We start from the raw sequence: 24,472 nt of genomic DNA on the forward strand, positions 1-24,472 counted from the left end.
GACCACCTACTCAATAATGCATTGCATGTCCTTTGCCCTGCAAAACAGATGCAACACGCTTTGGCATGGATGCCACAAGTTCTTGATTCTAACAGGAGTAGTTCTTGGTGGAAACAGGTTGTACCAAATGTCTAAGCATCTATCACGCAAAGTTGAGATATCCTGATATGGTGATTTTTGAGCTCTGAGCTACCACCCCATGACATCCCAAATGTGCTCTATGGGGTTAAGATCCAGCAAGTTTGTTGGAATTCATCATTATGCTTCTCGAACGACTTTAAGACAGTTCGAGCCTTGTGACATGGAGTGTTGTCCTGCTGGAAGATTCCATTTCCATTTGGGAAGCCAGGTAAAGGTGCAAGTGATCTGCAGTTATGATCAGGTAATCTGCAGCTTTCATGGTCTGTTCTAGCATAACTAAGGGTCCCAGAGCCACCCGTGATAATATCCTCCAAAACATAATGCTGCCACCATGAGATTGTGTATGACCTGCTATACATGGGAAGGAACAGTTTGCCTGGAAGACGGCGTACCATGACACGAACATTAATGTGATGAATGAGAAATCACAATTCATTTGACCAGGCCACTGTCTTCACTTATCCATCGTCCAGTCTCGATGTTCTCGGGCACATTGTAGACATAGTTGACAACGATACTTGGTCAACAGAGGCACACAAGTGGGGCGTCTGCTGTGCAGTCCCATATTAAACAGTGTCTGCTGAACTGTGTGTTCTGAAACTCTTGCTCTTGGACTTGTACTGCATTGGGCTGTCAGCTGAGACATTGTCCAGTGCTGATTTTGCTGTACCAAGCAAGACAGTCTTGGATGTCTTTTATTTTGATAACACTTGGGCATCAAACACCTTGGCATCAACTGCTGGATTTACCATCATTTATCCTCTTTGCATAAATATTGACAACAGCAGATTGTGAACAACCTATCAGTCATGTAGTTTTGGAGATGTTCTGAATCTTTGGGCCATTACAATCTGCCCTCTATCTGTAGTTATATACTTTTAATTACAGAAGTGTTTTATGAAAATATTCATGTTTTGGCAGTGCCAAATAAAAAAAAAAAAACCCACAAATAATGAAATCTAACTTTTCATACAGCCTCCCAGTTCCTGTAGAAATATTTGGGAAAGTTTTATACTTGTTATGAAAAAGCAAAATTATAAAAAGTTAGGCTTAGTTACGACACAAATTGACTGGAATATTTAATTTCAAACTTTTCAATTTGCCTTGAAAGACCAGTTAATTAAGTTTGAATAATGCAAGAAAAAAAGTTTAAAGGAATTGCAGCAAAAAAAAAAAAAAAAGTGTGTATAATTTAATAGGCCATATGGAGAAATCATGTGGTGTCCACATCAGATTTTTTTAAAAAAATTACTTGCTTCATAAACGATCTCTGTCAGCTTTCTATGTTTTTTATTAATACAGTGCAAAGTTTGAATACAGATCTCCAATATATGAAATGATCTAAATTCCAAACCTTTGGATCCTAAGCAACCTTCCCCCCCCCCAATTTATTTCTTTATTACTTTTTAATGCTTTTTGCTTATGAATTTGATATTTTATCGTAACAAAAAAACTTTGTGGAGAGTTTCAATTCTTAATTTCACTTTGGTGCCCACAACCACCTGGTGAATCATTAATATTATTAAAATCTGTGACTGTCTGTTTGTTTGTAACATCATCTGCTCCGTAATGGTGGGAAGTCGAATTTTAAGAAAGGTACCCCCCGGATTCCAAACATTTGTGCGAAGCCATTTTGATAATTATCATCTTACGACTTAATCAGCTAAGATAGCAATTAATAAAACTCTGAAAACACTAATTTTTTAACCCTGCATTTTTTTCTTCCCCCCCCCTCTGAACTTTATTGCTGTTTGGCATGCTGCATTGAAGTGCGTAGGAGATGAAATTTTAAAATTGCCATCCATCTTTTCTAAACAGAGGTAGAGTAAAATTTTTTATGGAATAGAAATTTTGCTTTGACTGCAGACCACTCATCTGGTGGGCTTGCCTGCTAGTTATTTATTGTTTTTTACTTTCATTGATGCTTGACTGCTGTTTTAGAAATGACTCATGCAGCAATGCGTTAAATTTTTTTTTTTTTAAATATTAGTAATCAAATACCAAGGAACATGGTAAATCTTTATGTTGATATTACACTTGGCAATGTTACCAGACTTCAGCTAATACCATTACAAAGTATTAAGGGTATTGATAAGGAAAAATTTAACAGAAATTACTTTCCATGTGCAAAAAATAGATTTTGTAAATGATACTCATAGGTCAGAAATGAAAGTAACTTATTTGTTATTGAGGTAAGCCCAGGTCAGGTGCCAGAGCTTGTACAGTTATATTGGGAAGCTACATTTAGGAGAGACAAAATTGGCAGCAGATTTTCGGACACCCAGAAACCATACCTGGCTGCAAAATGTCCAGCTACTGCCCTGGATAAATCTTAAGTATATGTGAAAATTTATTTATTATGTTGCCCAGATAAGCCATAATCATGTGCAGAAAGGGACATAACTATAATAAATAAATAATATAATTCAAGCTCAACTTCATCAATGTGCGATAGAAGCAAGATAAAATTTAGCGAAACATGATTTTAAAATCGCCAGTCTCATGATACATCGTCAATAGTGTATAATGGGTGCTAACTAAGCTTTATGATGATAGCCACGAATTCAAAGTGTTCATATTCGCAAACAAGAAGGAAAATTTTCCGATTAATGGAATTTTTAAAGACATGTGAAAAGTGGTAATAAATGAATGTGATATAACTGAAGCTTTTCGTTGCAATGAAGATGCTTCATCATCAGTCAGCGAATGGACAGTGAAATCTGTAGTATGGATCTAAATCAAGAAGATGTGGCTACCGGTAGTACAGATAAGTTGTTGAGAATGAAAACATTCCAATTTAATGGGACTTAAATATGACAATTTAATGGAAATTCTTGAACATGATAATTACAGAACGGAACAATGTAACTGAACATGGAATTATGTCCATCTACAGAATTAAAGAGAAAGTATTAGCCAATAAACAAAGCAGATTAAGCATACATTGAAAGAAATGTTTAATAAAACAAATAAATAATGAGCATCCCCTGTTTTGTGTGTGTAAATTTTTATGCCTCTAAAGCAATAAATGTTTCATTATCTTAAAATCATATATGCTTCACTATTTTTTTTTATTACTATTATTATTATTTCTACATGTCATTTTACTAGCTTTAGACTGATCATCTGTTATACAGAAAAATCCCAAATCTGGAATAGCCAAAGTCCCAACGAGTCTGAATCTCGGACTTTGTTGTACTGTAGCAGCAAAATTTTGAAATTTTATCCTCATAAAATGGGGCTGTTTTCAATAATTCATATTAAATCTTAGCATTTGAGTTCTGAAATGCACTGACCTCAAACAATTCTTTACGAATTGTTTGAGGTCAGTAATTTAATAAAATTTTATAAATTTAATAATTATAATTTTTTAAAATTATATATTATTATTAGTTATAGTCATTTAATAAAATTTTTCAGCAGTTAATGAAGACAGTTGTATTTTAAATTTTATTTGAAAAATGTTTCTTTTATTCTTTAATTCTGTATTTGTATTTATTTATATTATGTAAAAATTTATTCAACAAAATGAATCTGTGTTCTTAGGCGATACTAAAGCATCTATCTTAGCTGTTTGTTTTGCAAGTGGCACCATCCATTTAATGAAAAGCTATGACGATCTGTTACCTACTGTGATTGAAACTAATCTGAAAGGTAAAACCTTTTTTTTTTTTTTTTTTTTTTTTTTTTTTTTTTTTCTAACTTTCAGTTATGTGATTATAATGATGTCAGTATGACATCACAGTTGTATTTATCAAGAAAGGGCAAACTGTGGTTTGATTTCTATAAAATATGTTTTAAATATGAATATAAGCAATACTTTATGAGAAACAATAAATTTTCCTATCCGTAAGTTATGTAACACATTTAAAAAAAGACTGAATTATCTTGAACAGTTTTTTTATGCCCATGGTTCCATTAGTGTCTTCAAATAAAGGTATTTTTTCAGGCAATGATAATTTTAGCTCCGTAATATGTTTCAATAAAACTATGTAAAATTTTATTTTTTACATGAGATCTCTATTGGAAGGGGGATTCAGTTCTATAATATGCAAAATATAATGTAAAAACGTTACGCCGCGGGGCGCAATGAATTGGAAGTTGATCTGTCAACACTTTCTTTATCTTCAGGGCAGATGTTTTTATTTTATTTGGTTTATAATTTCTTACTAAATGTAGTATTTCATCTCAATGTACTCCATCTCTGATATGATTTAAATCAAATTCCTCATCATTATAATTCGCTTCCGATAGTGAAGAAAGTGACACAGAGTTTATTGAAAACGAAACATAAAACGAAGCAACTTAAACAACTTACATTGAAAGAAATTTTTAATAAAGTAAACAAATAAATATTAAGCTTTATTTTTTGTAAATTTTGATACCCTTTAGATCATAATTGTTCTTTATTTCATAAATTACGGTTTCATATTTTTAATTTTAAAATTTCTGCATGCCATCTTAGCAGATTTAAACTGATGATCTATAATCCAGAAAAATCAATAATCCGGAATCGCCGAAGTCTCAACAAAGATTAATGACTTTTGACTGTATAACATATTGTTGCATACAAAATCTAAGTTTTATGCATGTTTGAGTGTTGTATAGTATAAAACTATCATATTGCACTATTTATATAAAATGTGCAACTTTCATTTGCTGCATAAAGAAGAAAAGAAATAATATTTTTTCTATATTTTTATTTTGGGACTATATATTATTCTGTTTAGTTTCTGTGTCAAAACTTTTTTTAAACCTTGTATGCATGTATGTGTGTGTATAAGTACGTAACAGTACTACTCCCAAATCCTTTGTTTCTAGATGAATTTTAATAATTATTATTTAATTCAGTTAGTTATCTTAACCATTAACTATTTTGGTTTTGCCTGTTCCAATTCACATAACAAAAGTTTTAGAAAAATGGTATTAACATTAGATAAAGTTATCCTCTTGAGAACATTATCTGGCTTATTCCGTTTACTCGACTAAATTTCTTTTTTGTTATTGTTAACTTTGCATATTTTGCATGGTAAAACTTCTATTTTATTGTAACTTTTGCATTTTGGAGTTGTGAATTTGCCACTTTGATAGTTTTTGTGCATATGGTTTGGATATGAAATGTTTAAAAGATTTTTTTATCTATTTTATTTATATTTACTATTATACTATTATGACAAATAAGCACTATTATTTTAGTAAATTTTAAATTTTTTGTTATTTTATATCTTACTTGTTTTCATTCAATTTCCAGTGCTCACTGGTTAATATAGTTAGATATTGCATTCAAATTTCCAGAAATCGAAATGAATATATACTAATCAATAGAAAAAATGTAATTTATTAAAATCATCTCTGCCACTTATAAGGCTCAAACTGACAAAAGACTGTTTCTTATGTGCTAGAATACCCTACTTGTACCTATCGAAACTTTTCATAGTTCATACGTTTTAACATATTGTGGACCACGCCTTTGTGGTATTTAACATATTGTGGTTCCTTCATATATTTAATGAAATTTTCATATACATAATGAATGTCTATTGAAATAAAATAGGTTTGACTGAAATTTGCTTATCTCTCTGACCCTGTACCTGTTAGATACTGTTTTCAGAGGTCTTTGTCCATGCTGGACTTCAAAGAGGCAGAATTTCCATCTCTTCAAGTTGGCAAAAACAGTAGGATAGAGGCAGTGGCGTGGGTATAGATAGGCAAGATTAGGGAATGCCAGAGGGCCTATTTGTTTCCAAAGGCCCATTACTTTTTTATTTTGGGATATTTGAAAAATAATAATTAAATTAGTTGATCAATCCATCTTTGATATATTATATATATGAATTTGATTTTAAATTTTGTGAATAAATTATGTTATTAATTATAAAAGAGTTTAATATCTTCATTTTGAATAATATAAAAATTGGAAATAAAATTCAGTGTCAGAGCAGCCTATCTAGTTTGTTGTTAATTCCGTGCTGCGTAATGAATTCTTTTGTTTACAAGCTTGTCTGCAGTGTAGTAGCATTATCATTAAATGTGAATGTGCAATCTACCAAAACTAGCCTGTTTCTTGGGGCACAGGTCATCATTTTGTAATTGGTTTTACTTATATATATATATATATATATATATATATATATATATATATATATATATATATATATATATATATATATGATCATTAGAAGGTATTAAAGCATAGCAAAAAAATTTCTATTACAAAGCAAATAGGATTAGTTTTGGTTAGATGGTGCTTGTGCTTTGGATGAAAGGGATAGCCAGAACAGCTAAGGCCCTGAGTCCTGTCATAGTCTGTAAACTATATTTTGCTCTGGAAACTCTTAATACTTGCTTTTAGATTGAAAAATAAAATTTGAATTCAAGAATTATTAAAATAATAAAATACTATGTATATTGTTGCCTGGTATGAGTTTATGATAGATACAATGCATGCAGAACTCATGATAACTTGATAAAATTTATTTTTGCTGAAAGAAACACTTTACAGTTATGGAAATTTACATAAAAGAATACTTGCACAGCTCTTTCGAGTATCACAGAACACAATCAGTAGTTGCACTTCAAAGTACTGAGAATGTTAAACACAACACAATGCAAAAACATCCTCTTTAGATGCACTTATATGCCATGAACTATATATAAAATGTATGTCATGACTTTAGATTAAAATGTATGCCATGACTATAGACTGCAGTGTACCATGCCTATAGATCAAAATGTCCTGCCAGGTAGGTTTTTGTATTTGAAGATTCCATTCAGTCAGTTATGGGTTTAATGTCACCATCTTTCAGTGGTCTTTCCTCAGTTTCAATCAATGATCTTTCTTGACTTCTTCATTCCATGGGTCTGGGCAAGTGATCTTGAATTCATAACTCAACATGCAACCAGATAAACAGCTCATATTTCATTTGGTCCGGTAACAATATCGGCAGCTGTCTGGGCAAGATCTTCTATACAGAGCATTGACATTTCCATATGATGATCTCTTTCAATAACTGATAGTTATGTTATATTCCTTGAGTCTCTGTCCATTTGACAGTTTGTCCTTTAATATTCTGAAGTCTACTCTGAATTGAAAAACTGAAAGCTGATGCTTTCTTTGGTCTTATACCGGATATATGCTATAAAATTGTGCATCACTTCGAACTGTGCCTGAAGATCTTGAATGTACTTCTCAGGCGATGACCATACAAGAGATCACAAGGCAGATAAAAATCACACCTGAAGAGCCTCTGAGATGGGAAAAAGCTTTTAGTCTCGTGGACAGCACTATGATAGCTTAGTAAGAACAGGGCTAACTTCTGGTCCCGGTCCTGTTTTCTGGAAACCATCTGCGAGAGCTTATTAAGCATGGTTCCATTAAATCTTTCTATCATGCCGTCTGACTGATAATATAAAGGTGTTGTTTGGGTTTTGCTAATGCTGAGTAGCATGCAGAGTTCTTTGATTACAGTGGAGATAAAAATTCTTTCCTTGATAAAAATATAACTAAAGACACACTCCAAATCTGGAAATCCAGTACTGCATCATTATCTCCTGCCATGAGAGCCTTTTGATTAGGGATAAGATATGCTTCAGGCCACTTTGTGAGGTAAACAATGACAATGAGGGCGTATATTTGTTGCCATCAGCAGTTCGTGGCAGAGGTCTTAACATGTGTGAGGCGATGCACTCAAATGGCACTCCTACACTTTAATGTTTCAGCTTCTCTTAGCTGTGCTTCTTTGATCCTTTCCAAACTGCACAAACATTGCATGATTGGCACCACTTTTGCACATCAGCCCTTGCATTATTCCAGTAGAAGTGCTCTCAAACTCTGTGCAAAGTCGTCATTATTCCGAAGTGGCATCCTGTCGGACTGCTGTGTAGTTCTCTAAGAACATCCATGATCTTTAAACTGTCAACTGCTATTGGAATGCCTTTCCATCATCCGATTCGAAATTCCAGTACAAGACATCATTTCATACGTGGAATGAGTCCTAGGGAGTGCAGTATTGTTTTTCCTTAGGACTATAGATCAAAATGTCCTGCCAGGTAGGTTTCGTATTTGAAGATTCCATTCAGTCAGTTATGGGTTTAATGTCACCATTTTTCAATGGTCTTTCTTCAATTTCAATTAATGCTCTTTCTTGACTTCTTCATTTCATAAGTCTAGGTCAGATGATGTTGAATTCATAACATAATGTGCAACCTTATCCAGTGGCACATTATGTTATGAAATCAACATCATCTGACAGCTCATATTTCACTTCGACTGGGTAACAATATCGGCAGCTTTCTGGGCAGGGTCTTCTAGACAGGGCATCAGCGTTTCTGTGTGATGATCCCTTTCAATAATGGATAGTTATGTCATTCCTGGAGACACTGTATCCATTTGGCAATTTGTCCTTCAGGCTCCTTGAAATTTAAAAGCCAGGTCACCGATGCATGATCTACACAGAGCAGAATTTTATTACTTTAGAGGTAATGGTGGAAATGTTTTTATGACTTTAAATATGATGAACAACTCTTTTTTGGTGGCAGAGTAATTCCGCCAGTTCAGCTGCAGTATGCCATGACATATTCTTGACCATTTATTTCTTGAAACAAAAGAGCACCACTGCTCCTATTGCTTGCATCTGTGTTGAAAATAAATGGTTTGTCAAGCTGAGGCTACATCTTTCTTCAATTTCAATTAATGCTCTTTCTTGACTTCTTCATTTCATGGGAAGTCAAGAAATTCTTCATTTCATGGGAAAAATAAGAAATGAAAATCAAACATTTCCATTTCTTATCACAGATGTTAAAGCCTCCTTCAGGTTGTCAAATGCATCCTCGCATTCTTTTGCGCACAAGAACTGATGATAGTTTGATAAAAATTTATTTTTACCAAAAGAAACTTTACAGTTCTGGAAATTTCCACTGCCAATTTAGCGAGATAACCTGTAATCTTATTTTTCCAGCACATCTTCAACTCTTCAAATTTTCATGTTGCATTATACAAAAGATACTATACTTTTAAACGTAACTTAAATTATTTACATATATATAAAGATTCGTACTATATTATTGTTTTAATGAATAAGAAAAAACAAAAGACCGTGGCTCAAAAAGAACAGAAAAATCAAGTAGGAGAAAGAAAGAAGCTCCCAAAATTACACATTTTTATTGTTAAAATATCATATCCAGAAAAAGATTCTGCAGTAGAAATTGTCGTTGCTAGTAAGGTTGAATATCCTGAACAAAAAGCTATATTATCAGCTGAACTTGCCTCTACTAGTAATGCTAACAATGAACATATGGAAGAAACACATGCGTGCACAACAGCAGATATAGGTAATCATCTAGGTAAAAATGTTACTGATGAATTGAGATGATTTCTATTAATTTTAATGAAAATGAAGAAAACCATTCACACCCATTCCCAAAAGATAGTAAACTAGGAAACAGCCATATTATATGTTCATGACAAAGAACAAGTGCCATAACATTGGTTGTATTACTCTAAATTATTGGATTCTGCATAATTGCAAACCTTATTGGTTGCTTACTAACTCTAATAGTAGTTGGCATTCAGGTATTAGAGATTGGGAAAATTTAAAGGTACGAATTAAAAACAAATTGTTCTTCCAAATCACATGTGGAACTTATGGAGGGAAAATATTTTAGAATGGTTATTTAATGGTCACTTATGTTGTGAAAAGATGCATTAGTTTTTCATGTACCTAGTGAAGATAGATATGCTAGTAATAATAACTCTTCTCATCTTTATTATATTTTCTACACACACACGAACATAGTTTTTAGTAAACTCGCTGTTCCTACTCAGGATCCACTTATGTTTCCAAAGGCAATAGGAAGGAACAGCAGTCCTGAAAAATTATGCTGGTTATAATTTAGAACAAATTGTGCTGGTGAACCAAATAAATGCATCTCCCTATTATTCTTTATTATTAGACACTACTCAAGATACATTAAACATGGATCAAGTGAGTATCATTTTAAGACATGCCCATAAATTTTATAATTCTATAATAGTAGAACCTATTTTTCAGAGAAACATTTCTAAGATTTTATTCTGTAAATTATCATTTTTCCGAAGGATTGAATGAAAAAGAAATTTGAATTTAAAAGTGTCATTGATAAGGATATAACGACAGTTATGTGTAGTAGCCTTGAGCAAAAGAAAAAAATCATTTAGTCAAATGCAGAATATGTACATTGCCCATCTTACAACTTAAACCTCATCATTAATGACCTTCCGTAAAAATTAAGTTAATGAAAGTATGAACTTTCAAAAATTTGGGAACTTAATGTTAGAAAAATACCATTCACTGAAAAACTACTTTTGGAAAATGTATAGAGTGTTTTTTTTATTTTTTTAACAATTCTCTTATTTTTTGCTATAATAGAAAACCCATTTTCAAAGCTAAAAAGCATTAAAAATTACAGAAGAAATGCAACTGAACAAAGATGATTAAACTATCTTTTGCTTCTTGCTATTGAGCATTAACATGTAAGTAAAATGAGCCTGAAAAAATATAATAGGTTCTTTTACCTCAACAAAAGTACACAAATGACGGCTCTGATTGTGTATTTCATAAATCCACTCATTATTGTGAATGTAACTTGAGTAGTATTTTTTCTCTTCTCTTTAATTAGTTATGTTTATTAAGATAATTTCTATGTGGTTTTATTAGTAGTAAATTTTGTTTATTATTAAAATAGTCTTGAATTGGTTAAAAAACATTAAATAAAACTCAATTATTTGCCTAAAATGGATTTTATATTCACAATTATCTATGCTAGTATGACATCCAGTGTGTATGTGCATGTGTATATATATATATATATATATAACCTTCTGCATAAAGAGTTAAATAACACTTGCACTTACCAAAAAATAACTTCCAGTACTCAGATTCTTCTAAATAAATTTAAAGCACTACATAAAAGACTTAAATTAATGTTAAAATACAACCCCAGAAATATAACAACAGGTTTGCAAATCTCTATGCCTTACCGAAATTTCATAAGTCTCCAATTAAATTCAGGTTCGTAGCTAATAGTACTAAAAGTTATCTCAAAGAAATAGATTATCTCTTTGCGCAAAAACTTCGTATGATTTGTGAACTAATCAATAACTGTGATTTTAAAGGTTTGCATTGCAACTGGATGATCTCTAGTAATGAACAAGTTCTTAAAACTCTGAATTCACTTCAAATAGAACATATCCAATGCTACGACTTTGAAAACCTTTATACATCTCTTCCACTCGAAGAAATTTATACAAGTTTACTTGCTCTTTCAGATTTATTTCCACAAATTTCTACCATTCTCAGCAACGAAAAATGGCAGCTATTCCTTACCAGCGTTCTCTTCAATAATTTTATTCAATTTGACAATTACATCTATAAACAAGTTCAGGGAATACCTATGGGCGGGAATTTTTCAACTTCAGTTTGTGAATTATTCCTGTTCACTAAAGAACTAACCTATGTACGTTCACTCAGAACGGAAGAAAGTCTCTTTTTCCAACACATCTATAGATATATTGATGATGTCATAGCATTTAATAACTACAACAAAATAGAAATCGCTAATATCTACCCTGCTTGCTTAAAACTTAATAAAACCAATACAGAACAGCATGATGTAGTCTACCTTGATTTACATATTATTAATTACCATTTTATTAAAGTTTACGATAAAAGAAGAGAATTTAATTTTTCCACACTTAAACTCACTAACTGGAATTCAAATATTTCCAAAAGAGTCATAATCAACACAATTTATTCACAGCTACTTAGAATGAAAAGAATTTGCAATACTGCGGAACACTTACAAGAAGAAATACTATACTTCGTAACTATTTTAAAAAGTAACCAAATACCACATAAAATAATTAAAAATTCCCTTACCAAAGCTGGCATTAACCTTACCTATTTATAGATTTTTTGAGTTAGATAATGATTTTTTATACCTAAAGCTACGGACGGTTTAAGAAGGATGACTAATTCAGAGAATCTATTGTAAAAATGTACAGAAAATTCTTGTTTATTCATTCTCTTTCCTCCAAAAAATGTTGGCACTTTAATCTTAAATACTATTATGTACATATTTTTAAATTTTAAATTTCTTTAGTGGCCAATTTTACTGCTTTTATTAACAAATCGGGCTTTTTTCATTTTTCATAGTAGCTTGATCGCCCGCTAGCTTGAAGAATTACGACTTTTTTAACAAATTACTGTTTTTTCCTTTTTCTCATGCCTTAATGGCCAAGTTTTTATAGTTTTAGCTGAATTTGCCATTTTCACTTCGAAAAAATTTTTTCCATCCTACTACAAGCCAAGCGCCATTTTTTTAGAACTTTACACGGTTTCAGAGGTTTCCGGCCCCCTCCGATAATAGGAGACGAGTTACAGATAACGAAAATCACTTCGCATTGGCTAAACGCCCACAACACTTCGCTCCCCCTTAGTACGTCATCCAAAATAGACGCTAGAAGTTAGCAGCCATTTTTCTACATGTTTTCAGAGGGACAGCTTTGCATCGCCAAAGGTCAGTTTTTTGTTTCTTTTGTTACAACTTTTTCTTGGTCTTAGCAAGACGCACTGAGTTTGTTCTTTTCTCAATTTTTTATTTTATATTGATTATTAACTACAGGTTTTCTTACAGTTTTATAAAATCTATTATTTTAAAAATAAAATTGTTAATCTTTAAGCTAGCAGGCCCAGCCCGTATGTTTTTGTATTTTTAGGACTAATCGCTCATCGCTATTTATTTTCGTTTTGATTTTAATTTTAGACTAGATTTAGAAAGTTTTGATTTTGATTAACATATTTTAACACCTTAATGTGTCATTCTGAGCGGACGCGTCGGAAAATTGGAACAGAGAATTGAGATTTTAAAATTTCCAAGACACTTTGTCAAATTATTTTTTTAGCGAAAAAGTTTCAATTGTCTGTTTCGGCGAAACGCGTAATGGGGTTTGCTTGATTCGACGTTCAAATAAATGAAATTTCCCTTGAAAAGCCTGTTTGGAGGTCGAATTGGGCTAATTTACCATTTTCCGCTTACTTTTTAACTTTTTCTGTTTTTTAATTTTATTTTATTTATGTTTTACATGTCTAATGATTTGCTTTTCATGTGTATTAATTTTTGAAAACGTCTTAAACCTTTTGGAGCAGCAGCTCTTGGTAACTTTTAGGCGAGCTTTCTACAATTTTTATTTTTTACTTATTTTGCAGCATATTGCGCAAGATGTTTTCTAGACCAAAATTGGTTTTTCAAAAATTGTTATTACTGCTTTGCTTGATAATTATATATATATATATATATATATGCCTTTCTTTGTATATATATCAATTCTAGCTATGCCACTAGCTCAAAATGTTTAGCTATGCTTTTGGTTAGAGGCATTATAAATGAGTGGGGTTTCTTTCTTGAATACTACTGGTAGCAGTGAAATTACAACTTTTGTTTCCTAACTTTTAAGGTTTCCACATTCAAAATCTCCCTTTTGAGATATACACGTGATGTTCATGGAGAACTTCTGTTCATGAAATACTTCTTTGCATTACCGTACATAAAGTATTTGAATGGAAAGAAAGTGTTAGGTGGAAGGAAAAGCAAAGGAAGATTGGTCATGCTTGTAATTATGGAATTGCAGATCAATTAAATAGAGAAAGGTCAATCTTTCTGCTGGCAAGAAACATGTTTTAAAATTTGAATGAGCCAAGCAAAAAAACTTGAACTTGACAGAAAAGGACAAATTATTAATAATTTTGATCTTGATAATTGCAGCCTGAAGTAAGCTACATTAAAACTTAGTTTCCCAAACAGGATTATGCACTTTAATTAAATAAACAATTATGATTAATGAAGAATAATAAAAAATACAAATGTCTTCAGGAAGTAACTAAAGACAGAAAATAAAAAAAAAAAAAAGAGAGAGAGAGAGAGACATTGAAACTGTTTTTTTAGAGTGGTTTCAAATTATAAAACTAAAAAAGTATTTTTATTTCTAGAGAATTTTTTATAAATTGTGTAAATTCTAAGGGAGAACTGACAGACAGCTCACAAGCTGGAGGAAAAGAAATTCATTTTTTCATGTGAAATTCTAAGAGACAAGGAAGAGACATCATGCAGCTGATAACCAGGTAAAAGATATTTTGCTTGGGCTGCTAAATAAATTTATAATACAAAATTGGACTGTGTTACAGAACACGCTTTAATTTTTAAAAGCGAAACAAAATTGAATGAATGAGTTACTGTCTAAGTGATGTGCAATATAGACCCAACAATTAAGAAGATAGTACTGGTTATTGACAAAAGCAGGAAAACCCCGATGTTTGACAAGAACCAAGAATTTACCTCTAACTTAGCATAACAACAAGAACTCATGAATGACAAATCATACTTTTACTGATTTTCTTTTGAAATGGAACAGCGAACTGAAAAATGAGAAAATAATTTTACTAATTAGGTTATTCTGCAGCACACACACCTCTGAACTCTTTCTGAAGTCTTCTGAAAAAGGTGATTAAAACTGAATTTTGTGAAAATGCACTTTGAAAGAGATAAGTAAGTGAATGACTCTGTTAGAGGTCATGCATATTGTAATCAGTGCAGGAGTTAACCTCTGAAAATCATTTTAAAATCTGTTTTAAAAAATGTGACTTTATCGCAGAAAAAGTATTAGAAGAATTGCAAGCTGTAGCTAATGTCGAAACATCAATGATATACAGTACAAAGTCCGAGATCCGGACTTGTCAGGACTTCGGTGATTCCGGATGTGGGATTTTTCCGGATATTAAATCATCAGTTAAATCTAGTAAGATGGCATGTAAAAATTATAAAATTAAAAATATGAAATCGTGATTTATGAAATAATGAAGCATTTATGATCTAATGGGTATCAAAATTTACTTTACCAAAAAAACTTCACATTTATTTGTTTACTTTATTAAACAGTTCTTTGAATGTAAACTGTTTAAGTTGCTTCATTTTTTGTGCTTATATTTTTTTTTCAGTTCTATAGACAAACATATTTTCTTCAGTTAAAAAGTTATGCTGTTAAAGTCCTGTAGTTGTTGTGTCGAGAATTCCGACTAACTTCTCAATCGAAATTTTTTCATTTCCAAAAACGTTTCTGTTACTTTCTTCACTACCAGTAGCGGTATTTTCTGGATCTAGAACTATACTACTAATTTCGCCATCTGTTGATTGATTGATGATTGGAGCATTGTTATCTCAATGAAAAACTTCTGGTATATCGTCTTCATTTATTACTGCTTCTACTCATTTCATTTAAAAAAAACCCATTAATTGGAAAATTTAAATTTTGGTTGCGATATCCGAAAAACTTCACATTTGTCGCTATCATCTTCATCATCCTCAACATGAAATGCAGCCCATAAATAATACCAAGCAGTTTTTAAAATATCTGGAGACGCATCCTCTCACGATCTTGTGATGTTCCACAAAGCAGATTTTATGCTAAAATATTTTTTAAATTCTTGAATAGTCATGCCATTATTCAAGAAGTGTAACATTGATTTTAAAAATTCTACTTTACATTTGCATTTTCAGCACGTGCACTATTCTGATATCCATAGGCTGAATGATGGACATACAGCTTGGAGGAAAAAATAATACGGATACATTATCTTTCACTAAAATTTAAGTATGAGCTGGAGAGTTGCCTACAATCAGGATAATTTTTGAGTCATCAAACAATTTTTGCCAACCAAGGCATATATCGCATGAGCCTCCATAAACCAACCAAATTCTGCCGAACCTCTGCGAAAAGATTTTCAAACCAACCATTCATTAACACTTTGTTCTTTTATTTCCACGATATATGACTGTTCCACGATATATGACCATCTGTGTTCTTTTTTTTCCACGATATATGACTGGAAACTCTTTACTCCTTTAAGTGTTTGAGGTCCTGCACTTTTTCCGATTACAAAAAGTTTACACTTGTGTGTTCCTGCAGCATTTGCACTTGCTAAAATTTTTGGACTCGCTTTGGAATCTTTGACAAAAGTTGGAGCCTTTTCTATAAAGGTTACCAAGGTATTTTGCGATACATATTGCCAGAAAAGACTTTCATCAGCGTAGTAAATTTGTTCTGGAGATAAATTTTAAGTATTAGTGAGTTCAATAAATTTATCTGCAAAAACTTCAGCATTAAATTTTCACCTGAAATTCTTAATTGCCTTATACCATGGCGATTTTTAAATTTGGTTAACCAACTTGTTGAGTATGTGCACTTAATTTTTAAGTTCATTTCTTAGTGCTGTATGAATGGTTAGTGCTGTTAATGAATGGTTAGTGCTGTATGAATTTTAGTTTGAGTCATTAGCATATGACCTGTCAATGGCATGCCCTCTCTGCAACACTGTCTGACCCATTCAGTCATCACTTTGCCATGATCTTTACTTTTAGCATAACAAATAATTTTTATATTATTCATTGCAAATGGGGTGTCAGAATTCACAAAATATTCAAAATTTTCCTTTTTCTATTTTCTTATGACGTATACATTTGACTTTCCAATGCCACACTCCTCGTATAATTTTGAGATGGATATACCTTTATCCATTTTTTGTTTAATGAACATCAAAGTATGTTTTTGCTTTGTATATCCTGTTACAGCTCCAGAATTAGAAACTCTTTTCGGCAAATGAAAGCTGAAACTTTAATGTTTTATAAAATTGCTGTAATAATAATAGCTGCAAAAAATAATAAGCTGGATCAAACCAGAAAATTAAGGAACAGCGCAATCTGCTGTATGAATCAAAATTCCTTGAAGTCGGTAAAGTATAATTTTAGCCTAGTTTAATAGAATCTGCTATACATTATTTGCTATGTATCATGAGATTGGCTACAAAAGACAAGTTGTTCTGCTAAATTTTGTCTTCCCTCTATCACACACTGAGATAATTAAGCCTGAATTCTATCACACACTGAGATAATTAAGCCTGAATTGTATTAGTTTAGTTAATTATTATACTTACGTCTATTTCTAGCACATGCTTAAGGCTTATCTGAGTCCTGAATAAATAAATTCCACAGATACTTAAGGCTTAGCAAGGGCTGGCACTAGATCTCTGCGGGTCCTAAAAGTCTGGTACCATCCACCTCCCTAAGTCCTGAATTTTTGCCGCCCCTATAATTTGAATCCCAGTGCTTTCCTTAAATTCCAAAAAATGTTCATACCTTAATTTTGTTGCTCAGTGCTTCTCTAAATTCCAAAAATGTTGTCTTCCCCATATTCTGCCACCTGTGTGGCCATACGAGCTCTGGTGCCGATTCTGGGTTTATGTGATAAACAATTTACACTAAATGTAATCTTTTGGCCTATGATATATCATTAACAAAATCTATTTTTAGCATGTGGAAAGAAATTTTTGTTACATTTTTCCTTGTAAATATTTAGCGCATCTGTAATCATCACTAAGCGTAATGTCAACATAAAAGGTTTCCATACTCTTTCTCATTCAATTACTAATATAAAAAAAAAATTTTAGGAGTTATTACTCATGTTGTCATGTGTTGACAAGCATATGATGATAAAAGTAAAACATAATAAATAAGGATTCACCGGAGAGATATAAAATATTAGCAGTTGTAAAATCAACGATGTTTCTATGTAGAATGTTTCTGTTTGAGATGTATGTCAAGTAGATTTGCAGCTATGGAGCCAAATTATTGGTCACACAAATTTATGCTAAATGATTGTTTCTTTAATAACGAGGTGTTTTATTTAGTGCCGAAGTGAAATTAAGAATTGGAATTCTCCATGTTTTCTTATGAGGAAAACAGTCAAATGCGCAGGCGTAAGGCATTAAAAAAAATTCCTAAAAAAATTTAGTTGGGGGCTTTCAGGTACGTATTTAAGATCATTCTGAACATTGGACATCCGGATCTCGCTCTTTGTACTGTATATAGTTATAAAGATTCATTTTTATATGTGTCAGTTTGCAAAAATGCTAAGGCAGTATGAATAAAAACTCGCTATGAAAGTGTTAAAAGAATGGCAGAACCTGACAACGAAAATGATACAGAAAAAAGTGATGATATGCAAACATAATCAAATTTAGGAAAGCCTGCAAATTATAATAATTTTTTAATTGAAAGGTACAAATCAAAAAACAAGCAGCTAGCATTAAGAAATTGAGAATACAATTTGTGTATTCTCAATGTTTGTGTTGTTAAACAATGTTCACATTCTTTCTGTGTGTTAACCGGTTAACCACCAAAACTACAAGGAATGATTCTTTTCTCATGAAAATAATAACAAATATTAAATTAAGCATTTATAACATAAATTTACATTGAAAATAAAAAAAAAATGCTCTTACCTGTGGAAAAAGCGAGTGTTGCGTTAGCGCAACGTCAGCGGAATAAGACTACGGATGTTTGGTGAATAGGATTGTACTCATGCGATGTTTCCTTTGAGTGGAGCACTGGATTACCTTTTAGCTGTATAGCATTTTATAAATCTATAAAAAACTTTACTTTTAATTAATTTAATACTAAAATATACATTATATTTCTTTTACAAAGATTATTTCAATTGAAAGATTCAAGCATGAAAAGCTTCACTACAATCTTGATGTAAAGCTACATTACATGCTTTGCATCTATAAACAGTCTGGCTAAGGCACTCTTTACAACAAAGTCTTGTTATCATCGGACTTTACGATAAAATGTCTACCATCTCCATGCAATGGTTTTTGAATGCTGAATTTACTCGGTCTTCCTGTTGCTGATCTATTTCTGGCTAATTCTACACTCTCAATAAGAGTTTGCAAAAGGAATAATGCAATCTCGCATCTGAAATCTAAAAGACACTTTTTATTTCCAGTAGCAGAAAGTCATGATATTTAGTAAATTTAAATACAGTCTCACCTTATATAATTTACCAGTATTGTCAATTTGACTTTTGTCAGCTAAATGCAAATTCTGCTTCGTATTCCTGTACTACAAACGTGATATCGATTCTCATACAATATGAACAGAAATGTCCTTATCAAGTGACCAATACATTTTTTCTTGAGGTAAAGAACAATATCCTGTATATATAATATTCCAATAAATCTTCCCATATAGGCCTCAGATGCAATAAATTCTTTGAGATTTTTTTGCTGAGCATATAAATTTGTCTGTTCAACGAGAAGAGAGTAAATGTCTAAAGAAAATCGAACATCTCTCCAGTAGTTTTACCTTGTATTTTGTCTTTTATAGTTTCTCTTCTATCTCTTTCTTTATTTTCTTTCTGAGATATAACTGAGGGTCCCTTTTGTATCCATTTCAAGTTTTCAGTTTTCTGCTTTTTAAACTTTTTCTTATGACTACCACTGCTTTTAGAAGGCTGAAACTTACTTCTTACATGAATTTCAACTTTCCAGCAATATTATTTGTTAAAATATCATTTTCATTATTTAAAAAATTGTCATTCCCTTCTTCTTCATCAATAGCTTCTGAATTTTTGGGGGGAACAACAACAATATCAGTTTCATTCTGGTCATTATTAACATTATCATCATCTGTTTCTTCATCAAAATAATCTTTCTAATGTAAGATACCGTTATAGGCATTTTTAAAGCAGCCAGAGTATGAACCAGAACATCGAAAGGAAAGAGTAAAAAAGGAGCTTACCCGTTTCCTGCTGACATTGCGTCAGCGCAACACCTGTTTTCCCTTCTATCCCAACACAAATGTAAACATCTGATTGATGTAATGTTCTGATAAACGGTGACTTTGACTAAAAATAGAGAACTCATAAAGATGGCGATTCTTTCGTTAAATATTTTCAACAAAAATACCCGGTCGAAAATTTTGCTTAAAGTATGAGATTAATTATTATAAGCAAAATGATTGTTGAAGGCAAATATTTTTTTACAGAAATAATCTTCATAATATTCCCTACACAAAATCATCTGCTGGTACAAAATATCTTAGGTAGTTATATTTATATACGCATTTATTTTTACCGTTGTGTCAACGCAACACCAGCAGCTAATGGGTTAAACAATGTGAACAAACATACATGGAGAACTTTTTTACAAGAGATAAAATTTCATCAAGAGCATAATTATAAAAAAAAATTTGGATGAATTTTGCATATCTAGTTTAATTTTAGTATTAATTTTTAATTATTTTAGGATTAATTATTGAAAAGTTTGAAACCAGTATCATTATTTGCAGTTTGCAAATGGCCATCTATGAAACTTAGTCACTCAATAAACTGAATATGTTTGGAATGGAAGTGATTTTAATAAGTGGTGAGTGTTGTGTTTTGTGTGGGAATGCATGCACGCTCTAGTTCTCTTATCAGTGATCATGCATGCTATGTGCACGCAAATTCTCTTAGCAGTGATTGAACTTCTTTCATTTTTAATGATGAGTTATTTAGCAGCATTCCTATTGCTCATTGTTCTTAAAAGTGGTTTATATGTGTTAAAGATGAAAGCAAAAGTAAGTGACAATAAATTTGTTGACATGTTTCAAAGACTAAAAGAGCAAAAAGACATAGCTTCAATCAAGGTTGTTTCAGGATCATTAAATCTAGAAAACAGCAAAACATATTTTTGTGTTTTATAAGTGATGAAGAAATTGTTCATGTCATATACTTGGAGCGCAATCAAAATTGCAGCAATTTGAATGATGCTAAGCATTGGGATATTATGGAAAATGCACAAGTTAGCCATGCTGAAGTTTTGTTTTATTTTGATAAGGCATTCATTTTCATAAGCTAATTCTTTTTATGAGAACCTGGCCCATATTCATGTTATACATTGAAAATTCTGCATTAAAAATATGGTGTTAACAATGAAAAGTGTTCAAGCTGCTATGATTGCATCTAGTTTTTTAATGAATTGGTTGTCAGTGGGGACAGTTGCATCATCCGTTTCTGAATCATCAGTGTACATACATATACATAAAATATACATATTTTAGGAACAGCTCCTTTTTTATGATCTAGGAAGTGATGTTACATAATTGGAAACATTAATGAAAAAATTTTTCCTTTCATTTCTGGAGAAAAGGAATTGCGGTTAAAATTACAGTGGACTTATCTTTTTCCCCCATTTCTGCAAGTAACTAACGAATCTGTTGAGTTTAACATTTTCCTTGTATTAACTTCATGATAATGAGGAAAATATACAAGATACACCTTTATTCTAAATGAATTTCAAACAGACATTAGCAAAAGTAAAGTTGTCTTTCAATCATATTTCTTCTATGTATATATGAAAGGTAGTTGTGTACTATGTCTATATGAAAGGTAGTTTGTGACTGTAAGTAAAATTTTGACCAAACCTGTCATAGTATTAAGTTTACTTTATTTGATTCATATCTTGAATTAGAGTGATGGGTCTGTAACCAGCCATAAATGAGTATTTAATCAAGTAATCCCTTAAAACATGCTAAAAACAAGGACATGTGTAGTAAATCTGCTAAATTTAATTTTCTGTTTTATGTGCCATGTTTTAATATTAATCAAAATATGTGCCAATATTTGTAAGAATTAAATGTGTAAATTTTTGTTTAAAACTTTTTGCTTTTTGTTTTTTTGTTCATCTAGTTATGGAAATTTACTGAATACTTGCATAAAATATTACATGTAGTTTTTATTTTTTTAATTATTTAAGAATATTGATATTGGCTTTTTATTTTCTAAAGGTATCAAAATGGAATGGGCAAACAGTGGTGAGTTACTAGCTGTTGCTGGAATGTCAGTTGATTCTTCTGGTGGAAATTTTGTTAACATGCTTCACTTTTACAATGAAAATGGAGTACTGCGTTTTGTTATTCCTATACCTTGTACCCAAGTAAGACTTCTTGATTCTTAAATATTATATTATTGATATTATTTTTTATCACAAAGTTAAAAATTTTGTGTTGGAAAATAATTGTTTTTAGCTTTCTCGTTTATTAAATTTGTTTTTTTAAACTGTATGAAAATACATTATGTGTTTGCTACTTATGAGAAACATGGTTGGTCATGCATTTCATTTTCTTCCTTCATTAATCTAGTAATGACAAAAGTTAAGCATGGCTTGGAGTTGCTTGTCATGAAAACATGAAAGTAATTGTGGTACTTTCATCTTATAGCAGCCCCCAACGTTGAATCACTAATCAACCAAGATATCTCATTGTATGTTCTTATACCTCACTACCTCTTAGTAGATTAGCAATTAAATTTTAGGGTCTGCTATAATAAGGAAGTACTGTAATGACTATCCAGAAAAGACAAAAGCATAGTGTATAAATTCTTTGCAAAATAATTTATGTTTCCGAATGACTAACTCATGTAACTGCATAAAAAATGTTTTCTTAAACATTGCTCAAAATGTTGTAGTATAATTTCTAAGTTATGAAATTTATTAACTTTTAGAGTCCAGTGACTGCAATGACCTGGGGACATAATGATAAGCGTCTTTTTGTAGCTACTGGATGCATCATTCATGTAGGTTGGGTGACACAAAAAATTGCTTCTCTTCAGTTATTAGCTCGACTTGCAACTTATGGCGCTTTACAGAATGATGCCTTAATCCAGAAACTGCCATTGCCTCAAAGACTTCGGGCTCTGATTTCTCATCTGACAATGCAAACCATCAAGGTTGGTATTCCCAAATGCACAATTTCGATTAATCATATGATTTTGCATTCAGTATTCAATTCTATTAAAAAATATGATGTTTAAAAATTTCAACTGATTCCCTTTTTCTACAGTGTCATCTCCCTGATCCACATCATTTGCGAGAATTTGTATCCAAACCACCATCAAGTGACATTCGCTTTCACTGCACCATGATAAGACATGAGGATGATGATATGACTAGCAGTGCAACCTATACTATGTTTTTGGAATATTTAGGAGGTCTAGTGCCTCTTCTCAAAGGCAAGAGAGTCAGCAAACTGAGACCAGAGTTTGTGATTTTTGACCCTCAATCTCTTGGTAATACTTGATTGTATTATTTATGTAACTGAGTAAATATATTGAAAGAAATATATAGTCTTGAAGATTTAGCATTTTGTATTTAATATTTCTTGAAGCAAGATATATATATGATAAAGAATAATTTCAAATATTCTGTCTAATAAAGGAAGTGCATTTTAAATAATGAATTCATGTTATCAGTTTTATGAAGCAAAATGACTATAACTCAGGGTTTATAACAGATTTACAAGAGAAAAGCATTATATGTGTTCTGAAGATGAAGAAAACTACATATAAGAATAATTTATCCATTAAATTTTATTTTTTCAACAGATTTTTTAAACACAGCATTTTAGGTAGTCAATTTTTTAAGTTTGTTTTCAGCACCAAATATATGTAATGAAACTGTGGTTCCATGACACGAGATGAAAGGTTTGATTATGAATGCGGCACAAAATTGCATTAAAATTTTCGGTGAAACAGGACTTTTCCCACGATTCACTGTGAACATAGAATAACAAACCCATGCAGATTATTTCATAATTAGAACTAGCCGAAGAATGTAGTGACTAAATGCATAGAAATACTAATTGCGTAGATACTTGAAGCTTAGAGTGTCCATCCGTGTTGAAGAATAAGCAATCAAGCCGGATTAAAATCCTTTTATTTATTTTAATTCATTTGTGGTCACAATTAACTTGGCACTCTACTCATGCCTATTAAAGAACATTTTCAATTTTGGTATTATTCCCATAGAAGCGAAAGTCGCAGCACACACATAATTGCAGAAAAACGTCTGACCAAGAGGAAAGCACAAGCAAAAGTGATGCATCAGTTCATAGAAAGAAGGGAGGGAGTCAGTTTTTAGTTTTGGTTTACAATTTGATGATTTGTCAAGAGGCATCTGCAATAAGGGTTAAGTAAGATCACATGCTTAATTTGAATAACAGTTTAGACTTACAGCGCTATTTTTAGGACAGATAGATGAAGTTCCCAAATGAAATAGAAAATAAAAGAGGTTATAGTGAATTAAATTTAGAAGTTTGCTTTCATATTTTTTGTCTTACATATAAGGTAAAAAATATGTGAATCAAAATTATACTTCAAACTAACAGTAAACTCTTTAATTCTTCCTCTCTGTTTTAAAAATCGTAATAACTTCTCTGAATTGTGCCATTTCTAGATAATTGTATCTTGCATGGGCTGCGCTAATGACGTAATAATTGTGAACTGAAACTTTTAATTCAAACCAAAACTTTTCCCTTCGTGTGCTTCCATCTTGCATAACTACGCATTTCAGCTTTGCTCTCTACCCTGCTAGGATGTAATTTTGCTGTCTTACTTGCTATCGCTACGCTATCAAAAATGTAAATG

General features: G+C 31.6%; 1 protein-coding gene across 1 annotated transcript in view; it reads left to right on the top strand.

The window, feature by feature from the left end:
• The window catches only part of Tusp (WD40 superfamily protein Tusp), a 97,814-nt gene that overhangs the window by 19,710 nt on the left and 53,632 nt on the right, over positions 1–24,472 (top strand). Inside the window, exons 4-7 of the mRNA XM_035358549.2 lie at positions 3,688–3,795; positions 21,838–21,986; positions 22,553–22,777; positions 22,891–23,116. Of these exons, the coding sequence (XP_035214440.1) occupies positions 3,688–3,795; positions 21,838–21,986; positions 22,553–22,777; positions 22,891–23,116 (708 nt within the window). The remainder of the gene's footprint in view (positions 1–3,687; positions 3,796–21,837; positions 21,987–22,552; positions 22,778–22,890; positions 23,117–24,472) is intronic.

The sequence above is a fragment of the Stegodyphus dumicola genome, chromosome 9, assembly GCF_044657685.1.
Source record: "Stegodyphus dumicola isolate Sdum_Otavi_A_Nest chromosome 9, ASM4465768v1".
Lineage (NCBI taxonomy): Eukaryota > Metazoa > Arthropoda > Arachnida > Araneae > Eresidae > Stegodyphus > Stegodyphus dumicola.